Source organism: Hippopotamus amphibius, chromosome 2 (assembly GCF_030028045.1).
Source record: "Hippopotamus amphibius kiboko isolate mHipAmp2 chromosome 2, mHipAmp2.hap2, whole genome shotgun sequence".
Taxonomy (NCBI): domain Eukaryota; kingdom Metazoa; phylum Chordata; class Mammalia; order Artiodactyla; family Hippopotamidae; genus Hippopotamus; species Hippopotamus amphibius.
This window is the reverse complement of record NC_080187.1, coordinates 59,933,898-59,956,659: the sequence shown is the minus strand read 5'-3', so window position 1 is coordinate 59,956,659 and position 22,762 is coordinate 59,933,898. Positions and strand designations below refer to the sequence as shown.

The 22,762-nt window shown below is 52.3% G+C and overlaps 1 protein-coding gene across 1 annotated transcript; it reads left to right on the top strand.

The window, feature by feature from the left end:
* Positions 1-997: 997 nt before the first annotated feature.
* Positions 998-19,570, top strand: RHOBTB2 (Rho related BTB domain containing 2). The gene is made up of 10 exons (XM_057723726.1): positions 998-1,503; positions 5,555-5,756; positions 6,391-6,494; positions 7,021-7,206; positions 7,874-8,895; positions 9,199-9,317; positions 11,470-11,620; positions 16,038-16,126; positions 17,076-17,181; positions 18,439-19,570. Exons 2-10 carry the CDS (start codon positions 5,565-5,567, stop codon positions 18,654-18,656), a joined length of 2,187 nt encoding a protein of 728 aa, XP_057579709.1. The 5' UTR covers positions 998-1,503; positions 5,555-5,564; the 3' UTR covers positions 18,657-19,570.
* The last annotated feature ends 3,192 nt before the right edge of the window (positions 19,571-22,762 follow it).

The window sequence follows — 22,762 nt, the reverse complement described above, 5'->3', positions numbered from 1 at the left end:
GGCACACCAATCTGGGCTTTAAAAATTGTCCAGAGGTAATGGATAAGATGGATAAAACCAGACTGAGTTAACTACTGTAATTACTAGCAGTCAAGATCTTCATAATCAAACCAGCCTTGAACACAGAAACCTCCTTTGAGGACCACTCATATTACAGGCGTCATCACTTATGATCTCTCTATTTTACAGGATTTTGAGAGAGAGCCCAAAGGTGCCTTAGGTAATGTCTCCAGGGCTAGTGTCTTCGTGGCATTTCTTTCAGAGGGCAGAAGATACTAGTGAATGCTAGGATGAATGTGGGATGGAAGTGGAGCCTGCTGGAGAAGAGGGATGGGGAAGAAGGCCTAGATGGGAAACAGGTGCAGGTGGTACAGGGACCCACCCTAAAACTCACTAAGGGCCATGGAAATTGGAGACATAGGCTGTAGCTGCAGGGGTGGTGATGGAGGGAGTAAGGCCAGAAAAACGCCCGTGCCCGCAGAGGAAACGCTGTGTTCCTTTCCCCAGGGGCAAGCGGTGGAGGCCTGGGGCTAAGGGACAAGGCAAAAATGTTGAGTTCCCCTTCCCTAACTCGCATCCCTTCCAGGGCTGACTAGGATGCTCTAGGAGTTCTTTCCCAGCCTTCCGGAGGAAAGGGGGGGGACCTAGCGGGAGTGCTTTGAGGTTTGGATCCTCGGCAGGTAGAAGGACGGGGGCCCGGCCCGACCGAGCAGCGAGCCGAGACCCGCCACTCTGCGTCCCTGCAGGAGGTGGGGAGGTGGGGGAAGCGGGGAGGGAGCGCGCGGCGTCATGAGGCGGGGCCGGGGGCGGGGACACCGCGGCGCCCAATCCCTTTCTTTCCCCGCCCCTTCCCCGCCCCCCGACCCCTTTCCACCAACGGAGCGCCGCGATGGGCGGCACCTGTCACGGCTGCTGTCCTGGATGCGATTTTGCCCCCTCCACTTTCCCTCCCTCCTTTCTTTTTTTTTTCCCCTGCTCTTTTTTTGTGAATGAAAAAAGGAGGTCGCGAGCGGTGCCTGGGACTGCAGCGCTAGGCGTCTTCGTGGCCGCGCCTTCGGAGCGGGCCCGGGCGCGCAGCAGCGGCGGCCTCGCCCCTCTCGGCCTCTCCCGCTCGCCGCCTCCAGCCATCGCAGCCAGAGGACCGTCGGCGGCGGCGCGGCCCAGCCGCGGAGGTCGGAGCGGCCGCCCGCTGCCCGGCTCCGGCGCGCCTCCATGACACTGGGCGCCGGGGGCGCAGGGAGATGCTGATCCGGAAGAGGCGATGGCTGCAGTGCCGCGCGCGCGGCCGCTCCCGGCGCGCCGTCCGGCCTGGACTGCTCTGGCAGAGTTTCTGATCTAACGCGACCCGGGCCCGGAGCCTGAGCGGCAGCAGCAGCGAGGCGGCGCCGGCATCGTCCTAACTTGCACGCGCAGAGTGACCCCAGCCATTTCACTAAAATGAGCGTGCTTAGCAGGAAGAGATGTGTTCCTTACGCTAGAAATTACCCCGTCACATGTAGCGGTGTAAGTAAATGATTAATTTTTATTACGGCCAGGTTGCAAGCAGCCTCTGGAAACGCGCCGTTTGCCCCTCCTGTGTCCTCCCGGGCCCTGTCTGCGCCCCTCCTGACTTCCCTTGGGCTTCCGCTCTTCCCTGGGCTATACCTTCGGCCGTTCGGGTCTTAGGGGGAGCGGGGCTAACCGTTTTCTGGGTTTATCTAGGGAAGGGAAGATGACTTGATTGCCGTAGCGTGTCGCGTGGACGTTTCCCTTCCCCATTAAAATTCTTTTTAATTTTTATTTTGTATGTGTGTGCAGAACAGCATGTCAGGAAAAAAGTGGTGGGAATGTTTCCGTTAAAAACCAATGGAATGTGGGTGTTTTGCTCGCTGTTTTGGAGCTCTTTCTTTCAGCACACTCCATTGCAGTCTGTGCATCTGAGTTCTGGCAAACTGCTAGGAGAAATCCTTAGGGTTGTTTGTTGATGTTTGAAGAGGCTTATTCTGTGTTTAGGCTTGCATTTTTTTGTTAATATGACCATTCAGGATCCCTTTGGGCCTTGCTGTCCATCGGATCTGTGGGGGGATTCATCTCTCTGCCTTCCCCTATGTTACAATGTCTGCGACCCAGGTGGGAGCCTCTTTTAATTGGAAGGCCACCCTCGCTGCTCATCTCTTCTTGATCCTATCCATCATCCTTGATTTTTACCTTCATTTCCAAGATATTCCTCCCTTTCGTATTTTGTAAGATGCAGGATGTGGGATATTGGTTGCTAGGAGACAAAGCAGGCTCCCAGGGAAATTCTGTTGTTTCCTTGACAACCAGACTAGGGCAGCTACAGATGAACAAGCCTCCTATCAGCTGTGGGAGGGAAAGGGGTGCTTTTCTGGGCTCTGCAAAGAGTGTGCGTAGGGGTGTAGGGGTGGGACTGGGAGCCTGTGAGTGTTGTAGCTAATCTGAGCACACCTTTCATTTTGGCCTGGCCTGAATACAAAGAGCTGGGAGAGCAGTGGGCAGGAGGCTGTTTGGGGGAAGGGAACAGGGATTGCGGGATGGGGTGGGAGGGGAGCATGGAGATGACTCTGGGATCATTGAGGGAGAGGAGTGGCCTGGGGGTTGTGATCACCAGGGCGTGGTGGCAAGGAACCCAGAGCATATGGAGGTTAGTCAGGAGGCTCAGAAGGAATGGGGATGAGACAACTGTGCAGAAAAGTCTAGAGTCATTGAAGGAGAGACTGCCAGAAGGAAAGGGGAAGTTGAGAAGCTCATCCAGTGGGTTGTGCCATTGTATATCAGCGATGATACAATAAAGTAGCAATATTCTCAAGCAAAAATTACATTACTGTTGGCAGTGGAACCATATCTCCAGTACAGGGTCCTTTTCAAGACAGGCCTGATTAGACTAAGAGTTCTGCTGGCTTAATTGGGCCAGTGTGTATCATAAGGAGAGATGTAATTATACATATAGATATGTAACCTAGCATTATATAATATTGCATTACATAAGAAGCCAAATACTTCTTTTCGGCCCAGGCTCTCTTGGCACGGATTCACCAAGATTCAGGAGACTTTCTTCGGGAGCCCTCATACCCATTTTCCAGAAGGGCAGACTGTGGCCCAGAGAAGTGAAGTGATTTGCCCTTTTCCAGATCTGACAATGAAGGTCGTCAGTCAGGCAGTTGGGACAGGGTGGAGTGGGCGAGAATGATAAAAATCAGGAGGAAGTCAAAGGATAAGCAGGGGGAGGCTGCAGGGGCAGCTGGGGAATGGATGGAGAGGGGCCGCTTAGCCAGAGGAGCACCCAACAGGTCTGCTGTCTAAACTCACAGCACAGCGTCACTCTCCTGCTTGTTGGTTGGCTGTCCTCTTCTTGACCCTCGAGGTGCATAAGGTGTGCCTGAGTGTTTGAATCATAGACTCGCTGATCTTGGACCAGCACTGAACTGCTCTAACGGTGTTCTGACATCCTCCTCAGCATCCAGCTACTCCTGGATGTAAGAACTGATGTGGCTCCTCATCCCCCCTTCTGCCTACACACCTCCATGCCGCTGGAATCTAAATTTGAGAAAGAAGTTCTGTTGGCTAGTAGGTTTTTATCTTTCTCCTACAGCTGCAGGTATTTTTATTTGGGATTCTATCTGTTTTGTTCTTCAATTGATAAAATAGAAACCACAACCCAGAAGATGCCTCCCAGTGCCAACACGTCCTGCCAGCTGCCTGACTTGAGACCAGGAGCTGTCAACGTGGGGTTTCTGGTCCTCAGCTCAGGAGAGAGAGCAAAGGGGAGGCAAGATGGTGGGCGGAATCACGGTTGCTTGCTGGGGAGGGTGAGCAGGGGCGGAAGAGGGAGAAGGAATGAGGTAGACGATTGCCCTGGAGATGGGGGAGGGACCTTCATGGAGACCCCTTGTTTATATCCTGTAAAATTCCAAGAAAGAGGAGGCACTTGTCTCATTGAAAAGTCCTTGCTGTACTTTTTGCTTAGGTGGCTGAGATGCATCCACTCGAGCAAATCCCAGTTGCCATCGTTACTTGGATATTTCAGGTCTGCATTCCTGCATGCTGGCATCCAGTTACAGCCTGGCAGGAGCCAAGCTGCTCTGTTGCTGCTGGTGGCCTGACTCTTGGGCTGGATGGCTCAGCAGTGGGGGCTCCTGGGCAGTCTCCAGGACTCCTCTGAGCTCAGCCTTCCTTGGCCTAGGAAGATTTCTTCCAAATTGCTCTAGCCCCCAGCTGACTTCAGGCACATGGGGCATGTGAGCAGGGGCAGGCCGATGACCCTGGTAAAACTAATCTTCCTAATAACAGCCGCACCTCTCCTTACCCTCTCTCTTCAGCCCTTCCGGAGGGGCGGATGCCAACTGGGAGGCTGCCAGCAGAAGCCCCTTCAAGCTGAGGGCCGCCTCCTGGTGACAGCTTTTTAAACACTGACATGACATTTTGGCTACAGAAGGGCCTTCTGTTTGTTAATTTGAACCATCTCTCTCTGTGGGTGGACAAGCCACTTCATCTCTATCCAACACAGAAGGAAACTGAGGCAAACATTTGCCCAGAAATCCAGGCCCAAGTTTCCGACTCTCTGATTCCCCATTACCCATGCAGCCAATTTAACGAGCATCCTTCCAGGAGTGCTGGCATCTGGGGGCTTCCAGCCTAAGAATCCTCCTCCCGAGGAAGGGGAAGTATGGTAGGGAGGGCATCTCACTTTTTCTGAAACTGAATGCAGAATGCTTGGAGGGCAGGCCTGGGTAGGGGATGGGAAGCCCCATTGGCCCATTAGCCATGGGGTGTATCATCCTAGGCCCCTGGTTACTCCCACCACCATCTCAAAACTGGGCCGGCAGCTGAGTGAGCCACGCGGGCAACGGGACAGACCCAGAGGAGGAGAAGGGAGGCCTGCGGGCTGCTCAGGTGTATCCAGAAGCCACCTCAGCCCAGAGAGCCTGGAACGAAAAAAGGGCATCTTCATAAAGGGGGCTGGGGTTGAAGGATAGTCATGGGCAGGCTGGGGCTTGGAAATCCACAACCAGAGAGGGAGAGAGGCAAAGGTGGAGGCCAGGAGAGCTGCTGCCCAGTTCTGACAAGTCCATTAAATTTTAAAGCAGCCCTGCCCTCGGGCGTGCTGGGAAGGGGTGGGGACCTGGCCCCGACTCCGCTTCTCTCAGCTATTTGATGTTCTGCTGCCCCAGCCCTGCTGGCTGGAGGAGGAGAGCGGATGATGAGTGAGCTTCCTAGGCAGACACTTCTCTTCCCTGGGGAGAGTGGGGACCGGCCCTGGGCAGACTCCGCCTTGGGATCTCTCTCAGGCGTCCCGCAGCCAGAAGCCCCGCTGGAGGATGGTGGCAACAGGAGGGAGACCAGGGGTTCACCCGGTGGCGCTGCGCCTCTCAGCCTGAAGGGGCTCCCGTCTCCTTGTGCCCCTGCGGAGCTCTTGCCCAGAAAGCAGCTCGCTCCTTCCTCCTCCTCTCCAGTCAGATGCTCGGAGAAGGAGCAGCCCCGGCTGAGGAAAGCTGCTGGCCCCAGCCCTCGGGGGCTGGCGCGTGAAGCCGTCTTGACCGCCTCTCTCCTCCCTCAGGTCCCAATTAATGGATTCTGACATGGATTATGAAAGGCCAAACGTAGAGACCATCAAGTGCGTGGTGGTGGGGGACAACGCCGTGGGCAAGACCAGGCTCATCTGTGCCCGGGCTTGCAATGCCACCCTCACCCAGTACCAGCTGCTCGCCACCCACGTGCCCACGGTTTGGGCCATCGACCAGTATCGGGTGTGCCAGGAAGTAAGGCTGGAAGTCCACACCGCGCATCCGGGCTTCTTTGCCAGGGGTCACTGCAAATGGGGCCTGTGCGGAGCTCATGGAAGCCCCCTAGGGCTCGGGTGGGGGCAGCTGAAGAGCACAGAGCCCCGGGAGGGAGGTCGGAGCCCATCCCAGGGGAGGGGTCCTGGACCATTTGTGTTTTGCGTGGCTGAGCGGGTGCCTGGGGCATAGCATCTTGTGTAATCACAGCCCTCAGGAATGGGGAGCCCTGAAGGGGGAGTGGGGTGATGCTTTGGAGAGATGAGAGCTGGCAGGAGGAAAGAAGCTGCTGGCTAATGATACCAAAAGATCAGAGGCTCGGAAACATCAGATTGGCAGGTACCGCTGGGAACAAGGGCAGTCTCCCCAAGAGATCCCGTCCACTCCCGTAATGGTCTGCCCTCTGAGAGTCTCTTCCCTCCCGGCCAGCTCTCATTAGGGAGTCTGCGGAGATTGCACCTGGGGAAGGTGTTTTAGGGCACACGGGGAGGCAGCTGTCCCTCCAGCCCCCATGCTGCGGGACCCTCAGGTGTGAACTGGTACCACCCTGAGCCGGCGCACAGCGTCCCCAAGAACCATTGCCCTAGATTCCTGCCCCCTTCCCTGCCCCCCATAGGTGCTGGAACGTTCCCGAGACGTGGTAGACGACGTCAGCGTGTCCCTCCGCCTCTGGGACACCTTTGGAGACCACCACAAAGACCGTCGCTTTGCTTATGGGAGGTAGGTAAAGCCTCCGGCTACCTGCAGGGAGCCGAGTGGATGGGTTTTTTCTGCCTTCCCTGAAGTATGAAGCAACTCTGTGAAACTGAACCTGGGAGGAAGGAGTGGAGGAAACAGCACTGGCAGACCCTTGAGGGGGTGGCAGCCCGGGAGGTGCCGGGAGCTGGGTTTGTGGTCAGAAGGCCAGGTTTGAGTCCTACCCTGTTAACCAGTAGGTCTGGGACTTTGAGCAATTAGGAGAGCTCAGAGCTGAGATGAGTTTTCTCAGATGGTTAAAAGTGGTCATTTCTAACTCACAAGATAGCGGTGAGGTCAAAACAAGAGTCTTTGGAAGCTTTGAAATGCTACATTAGGGCTACATTAATTAGAAGTGCTATTATTATATGTTCTGGGTAAGATCATGTGAGCGGATCCATATGACAGACCAAGGGGCTGTGGTGGAGGGGGTGCAGGTGGGTTACCGTCCCAGGGGCAGGTAACCTACCACTAGCTTTCTCTGCCTGTAACCTCACTCTCCCACTCCCAGATCCGATGTGGTCGTTCTGTGCTTCTCCATTGCCAACCCCAACTCCCTCCACCACGTCAAGACCATGTGGTACCCAGAAATCAAGCACTTCTGCCCCCGAGCACCTGTCATCTTGGTGGGCTGCCAGCTGGACCTGCGCTACGCCGACTTGGAGGCTGTCAATAGGGCCAGGAGACCCTTGGCTAGGTAGGGGGTGCTGGTGCCTAGGGAGGGGAAGGCGGCAGATGGGGTTGGGGGGTGTCTCCCGGCTTCCTGCTCAGCTGAGGAAATCCACTGAGCCTCACATCTCTCCCTCCATTTGAAGCGAGCTCAGGTAGGCAGCCAACAAGAGTTCTCATTCTTTCACCCATCCATCCATCCATCCATCCATCCATCCATCCATCCATCCATCCGTTACACACTGAGTGGGCAATATTGGGCTAAGGATCATGAGGAGAATAGGAGAAAAAGAGGTAGTCTTCGCATGAAAGGGGCTTATAATCTTGCTGGGAGATGAACTCGATAGGTGAACAAGTTAAAAAACCAATGTGGAACATTGCATGCTAATTGCCAGAGAGGTAGTTAGTGCTACCACTGCTTTGAGCTGGGGAGATCACCGGGGCCTGGCATAGATATGGAGGGCTTCCTGGAAGAAGAGGGGATTGGAAGGGAGCCTTGAAGGACTGGTAGGATTTAACCAGACAGAGAAAAAAGGGAGTGGAAATGAGCAGAGCGGGAATGGGGCTTAGGACACAGATCCTGAGCAGAGACCCTTCAACCCTGGAAAAATAGGCAGGCTCTGGAGAGCTGCTTCTCCCTGGCCCCCACCCTCCACCACCAATATGAATTTGGCTTCCCTTCTCGGACCTTCCAGGCCCATCAAGCCCAATGAGATCCTTCCCCCGGAGAAGGGTCGGGAGGTGGCCAAGGAGCTGGGCATCCCTTACTACGAGACCAGCGTGGTGGCGCAGTTCGGCATCAAGGACGTCTTTGACAATGCCATCCGGGCAGCACTCATCTCCCGCCGCCACTTGCAGTTCTGGAAGTCCCATCTCCGCAATGTGCAGCGGCCTCTGCTGCAGGCACCTTTCCTGCCCCCCAAGCCGCCTCCCCCCATCATCGTGGTGCCCGACCCCCCCTCCAGCAGTGAGGAGTGCCCCGCCCACCTCCTGGAGGACCCGCTGTGCGCGGACGTCATCCTGGTGCTGCAGGAACGGGTGCGCATCTTTGCCCACAAGATCTACCTCTCCACCTCCTCCTCCAAGTTCTACGACCTGTTCCTCATGGACCTGAGTGAGGGGGAGCTGGGGGGCCCCTCGGGGTCAGGGGGCCCCCGCCCAGAGGACCACCGGGGTCACCCTGATCAACACCACCACCATCACCACCACCACCACCATGGACGGGACTTCCTGCTCCGGGCAGCAAGCTTCGATGTGTGTGAGAGCGTGGAGGAGGATGGGGGCTCCGGGCCCGCTGGACTCCGGGCCTCAACCAGCGACGGGATCTTACGGGGCAATGGGACAGGGTACCTGCCCGGGAGGGGTCGAGTGCTGTCTTCCTGGAGCCGGGCTTTTGTGAGCATCCAGGAAGAGATGGCGGAGGACCCACTGACTTACAAATCCCAGCTGATGGTGGTGGTGAAAATGGACAGCTCCATCCAGCCGGGGCCCTTCCGGGCTGTTCTCAAGTACCTGTACACAGGGGAGCTGGACGAGAACGAGCGGGACCTCATGCACATCGCCCACATTGCTGAGCTGCTCGAGGTCTTCGATCTGCGCATGATGGTGGCCAACATTCTCAACAACGAGGCCTTCATGAACCAGGAGATCACCAAGGCCTTCCACGTTCGCCGGACCAACCGGGTGAAGGAGTGCTTGGCAAAAGGCACCTTCTCAGGTATGGAATGTGCTTAGGAGCTCATGTCCAGAAGGCAGGGGAGTTCCCTCCAGGAGCCTTCTGAAGAGCCTGGGTTGGTCCAAGTAGCATTCTGAGTCGTCTCAGCGGCTGATGTCCTGGAGATATGGTGACTCTGCTCCTGAAGCCGAGAGCCCCTGGCCTGAGAGCATGGTCACATGGCGCTCCACAACCTGTGGCTTCAGAAGGAAGCGGGTTGTCTGGGTGCATTGTTGACCCTTGGGGTTGGTTGTTCCACATTCTTTCCTCACATCCTCATGTGATGCCTCTTCTCCACCCGGACAGATGTGACCTTCATCCTGGATGATGGCACCATCAGTGCCCACAAGCCCCTGTTGATTTCCAGCTGTGACTGGATGGCTGCCATGTTTGGGGGGCCGTTTGTGGAGAGTTCCACCAGGGAGGTAAGGCTAGGATGGGAACGGTTGGGAAGGAGAGAGACTTAATCCCTTTCCATCTGAGGTATCTGTCACTTAAGGGTACTTTCTTCAGCCTTGATTACATGCAAACCACTGAGTGATGGGACCGAGAGAAGTTTATGAGTTGGTTCCCATAGCGAAGGACTTTCCAGCATATCAGGATGGAGAATTTCTAAACTATAACTCTATAGTTTAGAAAGCACTTTCGATACATTGTCTTATATTGTCTCACACGTGACTGTTATACATAGCGTAGCCTTCCCACTTTACTCATGAGAAAAGGGAGGCCCTGAGAAGTTAAGTGACTTGTGCAAAGCTCTATAAGTAGAAAGGTGAGGGTAGGAATTGAACTCAAGACTTCTGATTCCTTCGCTCTATACATTGTACCTTGCTTTCTCCCAGACACATGTGAAACAACTAGAAAAATATTCAGTGTGTCCTAAACTGAATCCATCACTGTTTTAAAATGTAGGTAATGTAGGTTTTATTATTATTGAAGTATGGTGAAGCCAACAGATCAGGAAAAAATTGCCATTAAAACGATAGTTATACTCACAGATCTCAATGGGAGATGGCACACGTGGCATCTGGGGCCGCACGGGGAAGCACCAGGGTGGGTCAGGAGGCAGAGGGAGTGAGGGGAACTGTGGGCAAGAGCCTTTATTGTGGGAAGGAGCAGGTGAAGCAGGGTAAGCAGGCTTAGGGTTGGCTAGTTTGAATAATTTCAGCAGGCTCTGAGGATTAGGGGCTGTCCTGAGTTATCTGGTACCTGGTCCTGGGGTAATTAGGGCAGGGGGAGAGTTGCCTAGAGTATGCGAGTAGATAAAGGAGGTAGCTGGGACTGTGGGCTCTGGATTGGTTGGTTTGCGTATGAAAAGCGTGTTCTCAGGTAAGTCCTTTATTATCTCTAGGAAGTCCCTCTAGGGTCAGTAAGGCCCCAAATTTCAAAGCATCAGAATACAGAAACCAGAAAAAGATGCTTCATGCAATCACCTTTCCCTTAATCAGGGCCACTCCAACCCCCTGTTCTCACTGATTCTGCTGCTTTCTTGGGCACCGAGACTGGAAACACAGAGCCGGAAGGGGCCTATCAGTGTGTCCTTAGAGATATTCTTTTAAGTCTATTCTCTCCTTTCCGTTCTCCCAGCCAAGCCGAGTAGCCCAGGCCACGGCCCTGGGTGTTCTCCATCTTCTCTGAACTCCAGCAACATTGACTGTCCATCACTCAGCCTTGTAATTAACAAGGTCCTTCTTTGTGCAGTGGCTTAAAGTTCTGAGGGTCCACATCCAGTTTCCCCAACTGGTCTGTGGTTTCTCTTGAGTGCGGGGACTAGGTCTTTTACTTCTGCCGAGTACCCTCCTCAGCGCCAGTCCCTCAGTCAGCGCTCAGCAAACACTTGAATGAAAAGCTGGACAAAGAACGATGCAGCATAGCATCCTGTGAAACAGAGTAGGAATTTCTTAAGCTTTCTGGGAAGGAAGTCCTTCCAGGAGGCAAAGCAGAGGGGTTGGGATTTGAGTTGTCTCTGCTCCTTGACGTGTGAGTAGGGTTGGGATGTGCAAAAGTGTGCGGCTGGGAACTCTCCAAAGCCGCAGAGCCTGCCAGCACCACAGAAGCAGCTATAAAGCTCCAGCTGATTCCCAGTGCAGCCTGGAGAGAGCAGCCTCTGATGAGAAAGCAGTTTTTGTGTTGGTGCTGCTCTGAAGAGATCCCAGGGGCCCAGAGCAGCAGCTCGGAGCCACCCAGAGAGGCCAGCTGGTGTCCGCTTTGCTCACTCACATCCCACTTGCACTGCTCCCCGCAGGGCCGGGAGGGGCCAGGTACAGGTGACCGGAAGGACTCCTTTGTGCATTCTCCAAGCCGGAAGGATGCTAGCGAAGGTCCAGGCCCTTTTAACAGCTGTTGTAGCCCTGCTCACAGGTGCTTAGCAGATGGGCTCAGTGCAGGCTGTTGTTGTGGGAGACCAGCCTTTGGGAAAGGGGGTTCTGAGCAGGTCCAGGGGCCACAGAGGGGTGGCTGCCTGTCTGGGATAGCCCAGCTGGGTGGCCCAGAGCCTTCTGAGTTCCTCGAAACTGACTTACTCTTTCCCTAAAGCTAGACCTCACTGCAGCCTGCTCTGTTCCTTCCCACCTGCAGGTGGTGTTTCCTTACACGAGCAAGAGCTGCATGAGGGCCGTGCTGGAATACCTGTACACTGGCATGTTCACCTCCAGCCCTGACCTGGACGACATGAAGCTCATCATCCTGGCCAACCGCCTCTGCCTGCCTCACTTAGTTGCCCTCACAGGTAACTAAGCTTGGGGGCCTCCCGGGAGGTGGAGACAGGGGAACCCCTGGGAGTCGTGATTTCTTCTCTCACCCGTCTCCTCCTAGGGGACAGGCCACAAGCACCAAAAGAGTACGTTTACATAAAGTGAAATACATCGGCGCGTATTGGGGTTTTGGGTGAAGACATGGATTTAAAGAAATGTGTGAGAGGGATGCTCGGTGGGGTCACCGCATAGGCTCTCTCCAGAGGTTATCTTGGCTCAGCAAAGTGGGCTCCAGTAGACACCAGGGCCTGATGCTCTTATTAGCTTGGCCACACTCAGGCAAGCTTAAGTCAAAGAGAATAAAACACCATTCCTCATTTCTTCCCTTGCTTCTCCCCTTCCTTTTCCTTCTCTATCTTCTCCTTTCCCTCTTCCTATTTCGTCTCTTCCACCTTCACTTAACGCTTTCTTCTTCTGGAAACAGGCAGCAAACATTGACCTGCCACTCCTAATTCCTTGATGCCTTGAAGATCCTGAGAGCTGGAGCTCAGCTTTCAGGATGGAGCAACCCCAGAGATGGGGTGGAGCAGGGACTGAGGCAGGAGGGAGTGGGAGTGGGGGTTCGGGGTCCATGGGCTGGAGAAGAGGTAGTGCCATCCAGATGAGGGGTATCTGGGGCGAAGGGTACCCGCAGACAGATACTCCTGCTGATGTTGGAGTTGGCATTTGCGTTGTGTCAGTGTTGGCCTTGGTACCTGTACTGGTGTTGATGTTGAGGTTAAAATTCTTGGGTAGGTCAGGAGGCAGAGACCAGAGCCTCAGATAGAGTTGAGGATCAGGGAAGGACCCGGTGTCAGAGCTGTTGGGGGCCTGGGCACATGACCAAGACTGGGACTCAGCTATGAGGGAAGCAGTGATCCCATGATGAGAAATGAGTTGAAAGGTGGGACTTGGTCCCAGAAAGAAGGCAGAAATCATTGATCAAAACCAAATATTAAGACCTGAACCTGCAGAGGGAGTCCAGGGGACACTGAGAGCTTTAGGGCAGGGAGCAAGAGAGAGGCTTCTAAAGATTACATCTGGGGGGTTCCCTGGTTGTCCAGTGGTTAAGACTCTGCGCTTCCACTGTAGGGGACATGGGTTCGATCCCTAGTTGGGGAACTAAGATCCCACATGCTGCGTGGCACGGCCAATCAATCAGTCAATCAGTAAATATCACAGCTGCAACAACGTCATCCATGGCCATCCATGAAAAAGTGGTGCAGCCTTTGCAGAGCACAGAAAACAGTCCAAACTCTTAGGCTGAGTAATTCAACTTTTGAAAGACTGTCTACAAAGAAATGACTCACACGAGAAAATGTATAAAGGTGCTTAAGTTTGTTTCATTATGGCAGGCAATCAGAAACAAGTCAAACAGGCACCATTGGTTAAGCGCACATGGGTAGTTTTTACAGGGTAGCCATTACAAGTGTTTTGTTTTGTTTTTTTCTTCTGTTTTATGGACCATAATTTAATCACTTTCTTAAGGTAGGGCTGTTTTCTGTTTATTTGCTCTTACAAACAGGATGCTGTAGGCACCCATATGTATACACCTTTGCGGATGTGTAAATCACAGGATAGACTCCTGGAAGAAAAACTACTTGGTCAAAGAGTATACAGACTTTACATTTGGAAACAAACTGCCAAATCTTATTAGAAGCCTTTACAGTGGACGTTTCCAACAGTGTAGGAAAGGCTTTTTCTGCACATCTTAGCCAATACTTGGAATCAAATCTTTGAAAACAAACTTTCATTTATAACTTCTTAAGTAATGCATGCAGTTTGTGACAGTTCTCATATCAAGGTTTTGAACTTCTTTTTCTTTTAGTCCAAAGAGTTTTACATACACAATAATTAAAAATCAAATATGCCACTAGGCTTTTTTTTTTTTAATTTATTTATTTATTTTGTTTGTTTATTGGCTGTGTTGGGTCTTTGTTGCTGCACATGGGCTTTCTCTAGTTGTGGTGAGCAGGGGCTACTCTTCACTGTGGTGCATGGGCTCCTCATTGCAGTGCCTTCTCATGTTGCAGAGCATGGGCTCTAGGCACATGACCTTCAGTAGTTGCAGCACACAGGCTCAATAGTTGTCGGTTACGGGCTCTAGTGTGCAGGCTCAATAGCTGTGGCGCACAGGCTTAGTTGCTTCTTGGCATGTGGGATCTTCCTAGAGCAGGGCTTGAACCTGTGTCCCCTGCATTGGCAGGCAGATTCTTAACCACTGCACCACCTAGGAAGTCCGCTACTAGGCTTATTTTTTTAAAGAAAACTCCCTGCCCCTACTCATCTTCAGATGTTCTTTTCCAGAGGCAACTAGTTTTACCTCTTTGGTTTTTTGTTTGTTTTGTTTTTGTTTTTTGATGTACAATAAACTGCACATATTTAAAGTTTGCAATTTGATATTTTTTTTTCTTATTAATAGCCATTACAAGTGTTAAATGGCACTGCTGTGTGGAAAGGCTTATAGAAAATAACTTTGAATGACTTCCCGTGAAATGCTCCATATATGCTAAAAACCATTAAAAAAAATATGTTGTATAAATACCTTTGTCAAGGATCAGTGGAAGATGCCAAGTATGGTATAATAAGTGATGCTTCGTGTTTAGTGATATATGCTTCCTATGAAGTTATTAATTCAAGCTGAATTTTTTTAATGTTAAATACAGCACAAATACATGTAATATGTGGTCAGCTTAATAAATTATTACAAAGCAAAGTGACCCTTGCCGGCCACACCAGAAGCCCTCCACCTGTCCAACCACAGGCCTTTCCCCACTCCCCAGGAGTAACTACTCTGCTTATTACTCTCTTTTAGGATATTTTTTATGGCCTCACTTCCTTACTCTTCTTCATAGTTTTATTGTCCAAGTGTGCATCCTTAAACACTAGCATGATTTTATTTTTTATATATCTTTTAAGGTTTTTTTTTTTTTAATCTCTTAGTACCTTGTCTGTTAAAAAAAACTTTCCCTTGCAATTTGTTGGAAAAACCCCACTGATTAGGAAATCTAGATTTTTTTACTGATTGCATTTCTGTAATACACCATATTTCCTGTAAACTGGCTGTTGGATCTAGAGGCTAGATCAGATTCACATTCAATTTTCTTTTGGTAAGACTACTTGATAGGTTATTTCTGTTTTTCATCAAGAAGCATAGATTGTCTGCTTTTCCCTTTATTTGGTAACATTAGCAGCTATTGAGTATCATTGCCTGGATGCATTAACTTGTTAGGTGTTGTGAAATGGTAATATTCCAATTCAGTCATGTTTTTCTTTACCTGTTGGGATACTTCTAAGAAGAGAGAAACGTCCCCTCACCTATTGTTTGTTTACCCAGTGGGTCAGTTCATGTGGAAAAGGCAGGTGAATGCTTGATTCTTTTATTTACCAGTTTTCAAGATACATTTGTTTTTCTATCATCCTTTGAGAGTGACCAATTAGTTTTTTATTATTGTCTGATTATGAACTCTTAGACTTGAACATACTCAGTCGGTTTCAAGTAATTGCAATTAGCTTTACAGAAGCTCAGATACTCTACTGCTCCTTTAGCCCAAAGGAGTCTCTTCAATTGATTGTAGAGTCTCTGAGCTTCCTAATTACCTGGAATGATAAGATGTTCCAGGTTCATCTTGTACATTTCCTGCCCCAGACCTGGAATCAGCCATTTCTCTAAGAAGTCCTGGTTTCTTGCAGTTGGAAATGGAATTTCAAGGCTACAATCTGTGCATTAGAGATGCTTTTGCTACTGGGATCGCTATTGTGTTTAGGTCTTTTTCCATGGACTGAGCTGGGAAATATATTTTTAAAGATAAAATACTTTATGAGTTTATACCGATACGGTTAAAATTCAGGACTGAGTGTTTACTTCTTGCATAGAAAAGTTTTAACATGGAATGCAAAGTTAGTACACAGTTTGTTACAAAATTTAAATTAATAGGAACAACTTGGTTTAATCCTTAGTTCTAATCCATAGTTCTCAGCAAACCTGAGACTTAATACCTTCTCCCATCAGTATCAATGGCTGATTCTGGGGGTGGGGGGTGGGGGTGGGGTGGGGTGGGGCGGGGGGTGGGGGGGGTGGGGGGTGGGGGTGGTGGGGTGGTGGTGGAGGCTTTCACTCCACCTATGTATCTACTTGGTGCAACATATGTAGCTTGAAAAATCCTGTTAGGTGATTCTAACCTCCTCCTTCACGTCTCACCACCAATCTACTGGGAAAGTCTTGCTCTAATCCCAGTTTCCCCACTGATGGGAGCAGGCTTAAGTCTCCTGTGGCCTTTCCTGGCCTGTTGGGACTTGCCCCTGGTCCTGATGTCTCTTTGCCCAGCAATGGGCCCCTGCAGGGGGGTAAGCAAGTGCTTGTCCACTTCTGTGGTTCTTCAGCCCATTCCTGGCTGTGTGTGTGTGTCACAGAGCAGTACACAGTGACTGGGCTGATGGAAGCAACTCAGATGATGGTCGACATCGATGGGGACGTCCTGGTATTCTTGGAACTGGCTCAGGTAGGATGGCAGGGGAGGAAATCTTTCCTACATTCCCAGCTCTGGGCTCTGTATGTCCATTGGCAGAGAATGGGGAGGGACTGGGTGGTGGTGGTTAGGAAGGGAACTCATTGTGAGACTTGGTTCCCTGTGTGGGCAGAGCCCATCTCATCCTCTCGGCCAGAGGATACACCCTGACATGCCAAGAGGAGAGGCTGGCCGTGGCAGGAAGGGACAGAGACTTCAGGCAGCCGTAGCGCAAGGGAGGGAAGCCCAGAACCTTGCATAGATGTGGTTGCTCCCTGCTGAGGTCATTTAAGAAACACTGAGGACTCTCCATCTAAAATGAACTTCCATATATATGCATTAGCATATGGTGTTTCAGATACATGTATAAATACAGCTGATTCACTTTGTTGTACAGTGGAAACTGGCACAACGTTGTAAAGCAATTATACTCCAATAAAGATCTAAAGAAAAAGAAAATGAACTTCCCACCTACATTTTCCCAAACAGGCAAACAAAATCTCACACACTGGCCCTCCGGGTGCCAGAAATTCTACCACTAAAGATTAGTTTATGAAGTTAAAGCATAGCAGACACACCTGGGAAGTCAGCTCTCTGAGCCTGGTTGTCAGCACCTTAGTGCAGGCGGCTTTGGTCCCTGACCACGGGGAGGACGAGGGGTCAGATCTGAGGCGGGCAGACACAGCAGGAAGTCACCACATAGGCCTGTGGATTTCTGGGGCTGCCGGGGGCAGGCCAGAGGTAAGGTGGTGGTGGTGACGGTGCCAAGAGCAAATCCCCTTCTGGTTTGTGTGGCCTTGCCTCTCGAGGTGGGCTCTTTATTGTGACTCAGGGCCATTGCCCACCTGCACCAAAGCTTCAGCTCTGAAGGCAATCATAGATGTCTGCATAGATGACCCTGCCCCCAGGGTCCCAACACAGACGCACTCCTGTCTGTTCCCAGTTCCACTGTGCGTACCAGCTGGCTGACTGGTGTCTCCACCACATCTGCACCAACTACAACAACGTGTGTCGCAAGTTCCCCCGAGACATGAAGGCCATGTCCCCAGGTGAGCGTCCCCAGTGGCATGTGCTCCTCCCTCTGCTTGGGTCCAAATCTCTGACCTGACCTCAGGGCACCTGGAGACTGCCAAAAGACCCTTGGGCCTAACTTGACCTTATGGGTGGGGAACAGGCTGCAAAGGTGCATCCAGTCAAGCAGAGGCGGGCCCAGGAAAAGTGCTGGCATGGAGGGCAAGGCCCCCCTGGGGACCTTGGGCAACTCCCTCTGCCCCTCTGGGCTTCTGTTTCTCATGGGTACAGTCAGACTAGAGTTGGTATTTTTCAGACCTTTTTGGACCAGACTCCACAATAAGCAATGCATTTTATCTTGTGACCCAGTACACATATAGAAAAATATATCAATTGTTTTTAATGCTGCTCATAACCCATGACATTAATTTCATAACCCAGGAATGGCCACAAGTCACAGCTTGGGCAGCACGGGTCTGGGTATCCTCTGGGGTCCCTGCAGCTCGGCCTCTGCTTAATTGATGTCTCGGGTCCTGAGGCCCAACAGGAAGTGCGTGGGCTCCAGGGAGAGGTGTCGCTGCCCTCCCCAAGTTCCTGCTGCTCAGTCTTGAGGTCTTCACTGGGCGCCTTCCACTCTGCAGTGACCCTCCTGCCCGCTGGCAGCTTCTCGCTGTACCCTGCCAGCTCTCCACCCCTGTTCTCTCCTCTTCACCCTTCTAGCATTCTCTTTCTAAAGCACAGCTCCAATCGCATAACTCCCCTCGTTCCAAAGTTCCATGGTGCCCCCACGCCTTCCAGAATAAGTCCAAACCCCTTAGCCCAACCTTCCGCCTCCCACCCCCCCCACCCCCCGTCTAACCTCCTGCAGCGCCCCATCCCTGGTTCCCCTCGGAACCTCAGCTCTGCCAGCTACCTCTGCTGTTACCCCAATCAGGCCGAGCATCTTCTTGCAACAGCTTTGCTCGCCCTTTCTCCCTCATTCTTTGCCGCAGCCTTCTTTATTCTCAGCACACACTAAAGCCCTGCTTAGATCTTCCCTCTGTCTTTGAAGAATAACATGAGTGGGAATGCCTTTCCCTGGCGCATGCTGTCAGCCCCATGCACAGGGCACCTGACTCTCTGTAGGGGGCTCTGTGAAGGCAGGGCTTCCACTTTTGGCCCCCAGGGGCTGGGATGTGGTCCCTGCAGGACCGAAGGCCGTCTGCAGGTCCCATGGCAGTGGGGTGGGGGTGGGTGTCCCCCTTGACTCTTCTCCTGCCATCCTCCTGACCAAGCCCGACTGTGTTCTGCTCCAGAAAACCAGGAGTATTTCGAGAAGCACCGGTGGCCGCCCGTCTGGTACCTGAAGGAGGAAGATCACTACCAGCGGGCCCGGAAGGAGCGTGAGAAGGAGGACTATCTCCACCTGAAACGGCAGCCCAAGCGGCGCTGGCTGTTCTGGAACAGTCCCTCCTCACCGTCCTCTTCGGCCGCCTCCTCATCGTCCCCGTCTTCCTCCTCGGCTGTGGTCTGAGATGCTGCCACCCTCTTCTGACCCTGCTGCTGTTGTCCCCACTTGTCCTTGCCCCTCTCCTCTTCTGCATCGCCCTCTCCACCTTCCAGGGACAAAGGACTCACATAACCAGGACCCTACGGGGCGGAGCTGCTCTCACCGGCCAACATAGCTCAGCAATGAGAGGAAGGAGCCAGTCCTCGTGGATCAGAACAGGGGCCCCGGGCAGAGGTCCCAATTCCACAGCAGGGCAGGAGGCAACTCCTGGGAGGCGGGGAGTGGAACAAGCGCTGAGGGCTGTGGCATCTTGTCTCTGGGTCAGAGAACCCTAGAGTCAAAGGGAACACTCTCCCGGCCGTGAGGCTGTATGTCTTCGTCTGCGGAGGCAGCCCCCTCCCAGTGAGCGGCAGCGCGCAGGCAGGGTCCTACCTCTGTTGGCCGTGTGTTTCCATCCGTGGACTTGGAGGGTTGCACATACTTTTTGACATTTCCACGTGGAGCCTACTCACATCCTCACTGGAGAAGTCAGGGTAGAAATTAAGCCTTCAGAGCCCAACTCAAGGCTTCCACCCCGGGGGTGCAGCTGCCAGAGGCCACACGTGGAAGGCTGGCCCTCTGCTGGCATCCCTCCCGGGAGCGTGGGCTCCCAGGCCTGAGAAGGGTGGCAGAGGTTGTTCAGAGCTGCAGGCCTAGAAGCGGCGCCTTCTGGTGCAATGAGAAACTTCTCTCTCCCCCTCCTTCACTGCTGAGATTTGGAACTGGAGACCAAAGGAAACAGCTGGAACGGGGGAGAGAAGGAAGGGGCGGATGGGGCCTGGGTGCAGCAATCCCCTGCTCCTTTGGGCTCCTCCCCCGGCCTCTGGGTAGCACAGCTTCTCAGGGGGTAGGGTAGATTTAGCAAAAAACCCCAAACAACAATGGACAAAATCACCGCCACCAGAAACATTGTAGCCTCTATCCCCTCAAAGGAAGAAAAACAGAAAAAGGACCCTGTATGGCTTACATGTCTATAAAGCCTCACAGGGGTCCCCATGTGGATGAGGCCATGGTTGAGGTGGTAGAATTGACTCCAGTGATTTTCAGGAAAGCAGTGTCACGGGCTGTGACCGGGGATGCCCTGGCCCTGCTGGCTGACTCTAGGCAGCACGTTGCACGCCTTCAGCATGCTGGGGAGGCGGTTTCGGGGTGGGGTGGGGGCTGGGCTCAGGAGTCACTGTGGCGTTGGGCCTGCGCGTTTGCCCATCGTGAGGATCAGGCTGTCCTCGCCTTCCGTGGGTAACTCCATAGCACATGAATGTGTTGGACAGGTGGGGTGCGGTAGGGGTTACGGGTCAGGGAAAAGAGCACTGACGTGGAAAATAGGAGGCCCTGTGCTGAAGGTTGATAGCACGCAACCATACTCAGTGCTGGCTGGTGATAAAAGGGGAGGAGAAAAATGGGGCCATTGAACAGGGGCAAAGCCAAGGTCAGTTCAGAGAAGAGGAGGGAGAAGACTAGGGGATTGTGGAGGATTAAGACAGCAGCTTGCAGCCCCATGGGGAAGAGCTGGGCCTCAACTGACCCTCTCCCCATTTTCTGATCCTGATCCGTTTTTCACTCCCCATACCCTTTTTAGATTTAGAAGGCAGAGTCCCTCTGTTGAAGGTGGTGCCAGAGAGAGTGAGCTCCAGCCCTCAGAGCTCAGGAGTCACCTCGTCTAAGAAAGATGCTTTAGGGAGAGGAACTGGTTTTCAGTTCCGGGCCCTAGGTGGGCTCTACCACGAAGAGTATGGCTTTAGGTCTGGGACAGCAAACCCAGAAACAGTGGAAACTCTGCATCAAATTTGTGGTGCCAAGACCTAGGGATTTGAGGTTAAGTCCTCATCAAGAGAAGGAGCAGGAGGTGGCAGTCAAGTGGGTCATGAGTGGCTATGACCCATGTTGTCTGAGCTCCAGACTTTGAGGGCATGGCTGGCCCCTCCCCCACCCCCCCCAACTCCTCCAGGTGGCAGGCTGGGAAAGCAGACATGTGCTGCCCTCTACTGGCTGGTCAGCTCCCTTCCACTGGGCTCAGGGTGAGGCTGAGGTGCAATGGGCCAGGCAGAAGGGGAGCATCCAAGGTGGGGTGTGCAGCTCTGCACCCAGCACCTTCATTCTAGGAAAGGGACAGATGAGGGGCCCTGGGGCCTCCCAGAAACTCTAGGTGGATGAGAGAGCCAGGGCCTGAAGTCCAATGGCAAGGGAATTGGGTCTCCATGAGGTTGTAGGCCTGAGTCATCCGGCCCAATGATGAAGATTCAGAAAGGCTAACGGGGAGAGAAAGGGAAGCTGGCCCAAGAGTTGCAGGATACACACAGGTGAGAGGCCACAGAATGACCCCAGCAAGCAGGGCCCCACCACCCATTCCCAATGGTTTTGTCAGAGCCAGTCTGCACCTCGTGGGAGTCCAGCAGGCCCAGGTGTGACCCAGAGACACCACCTGGGGAGGCTGTGGGGGAGCTGGGCCAGGCTGGGGTCCCTCTCCCAGGGGAAAGGCAAGGAGGAGAGGGAGGGAGGAGGGATTGAATTCCAGTCCCCTAGGAACCTGGTGCGTGGAAATCCAGAGTCAGAGCAAGGGACACATTCATGAAGGGTGAGCTTTAGCCTGAGGTATAAAAGGGAGAAGGAAGGAGCAGGTCACACAGCAAGAACACACATCCCTGCACCCAGGTCACTTAGCACTGCTCCAGAGGAGAGTGGGAGGATGGGGGAGAAAAACACACACACGCCTCTTTTTATATAAAATTGCATATTTAATTTGGTCATGAATTCATAAACACATGAGTATTTTGTACCTAATGGCCTTTCTTGTATTGTTTGAGATTTCCAACAAACTCTTCTAAGATGGGAACTTCCAATGGAGAGAAGCATGAAAAAATACCCAGCCACTAATGAAACAGTTATTAAGTGCCTATCGTGGGTCAGGTGCTATTTGGACTGGATATAAAAAAAGACAACTTCATGCTCTCATTAAGCTTACCTTAAATAAATAAACATGACAAACACTGACAAGGCTAATACTTTAGATGGGCACTTAAGGAAGTCCTCCAAGAAAGGGACACATGAGTTGAAATGTGACTGGCAATACTTCATTTATATCTCCCTCTGAAAATGAATGCAGTGTCCTATGCAGAAGGAGCAGCAAAGGCAGGAAACACCTGGCTTCCAGGAAAGGGAGGGGCAGCAAGGTGTGACATCTGGAAGGAATGGGGAAAGGGCTGTAGTGCAAAGGCCACCAAGGTAGGCCCTCTACCAAACTCCACTAGAACACCATATCCTGAACATGTTTAAATATTCAGCTAATTCTAGTTTGGGCCCAGCTGTGCCACTCTTGGACACGTGAAGTTTTGAGATGGAGAAGACGACAAACCTGAGAATTACTACTTCCATAACGTTATCCTGCCATGACTGGAATACTACAGAAATAGGTGAGGTGGAAGGAGGGCTGAAGTTGTTACAAAGTATTTTTTAAAGTAAGAGAAAGTAGTCTACTATCCCTAGGCTGAGGGTGCTGTCATGCATCTTCCTCACTTAGGCAGAGTAGTCAGGTGAGAAAAACTCTCACCAAGTGCTGGGAGGGGCAAATGGAGGAGCTGGAGGAGGGGGAAGTCACAAGGAGAAGCCAGCTTGCACGTCTTTATTCTCAAAACAAGATTGCAATACAGAGATTGGCCAAGATGGCAGAGTAGAAAGACCCTGAGTTTGTGTCCTCTCACGAGTACCCCAAATTACAGCTATTTGCAAAACAATCATTGACGAAAAATACCAGAACCTACCCGAATAGATCTTCTAAAACTAAAGACATAGAGAAGGGACCACAATCAGATGGACTGGAGGGAGCAGACTCACTATGTAATCAAGTCCCATGCTCCTGGGTGGGCAACCCACAAACTGGAGAATTATATTGCAGAGATTCTTCCACAGGAGAGTTCTGAGCCCCACATCAGGCTCCCTAGCCCAGGGGTCCTGCACTAGCAAGATGAGCCTCCAGAGCATTTGGTTTTGAAGGCAAGCAGGGCCCTAATTTTGGGTGTCCCAAAGGACTGGGGGACATAGAGACTTCACTCTTAAAGGGCACATACAAAATCTCACATGCACTGGGACCTAGG

Excerpts from the sequence above, each read along its gene's own strand:
- RHOBTB2 (XM_057723726.1), top strand. The coding sequence starts at position 5,565 with ATGGATTCTGACATGGATTATGAAAGGCCAAACGTAGAGACCATCAAG. Across the intron at positions 8,896-9,198 it reads GGCAAAAGGCACCTTCTCAG|ATGTGACCTTCATCCTGGAT; the intron begins GTATGGAATGTG and ends CCACCCGGACAG. Across the intron at positions 16,127-17,075 it reads TATTCTTGGAACTGGCTCAG|TTCCACTGTGCGTACCAGCT; the intron begins GTAGGATGGCAG and ends GTCTGTTCCCAG.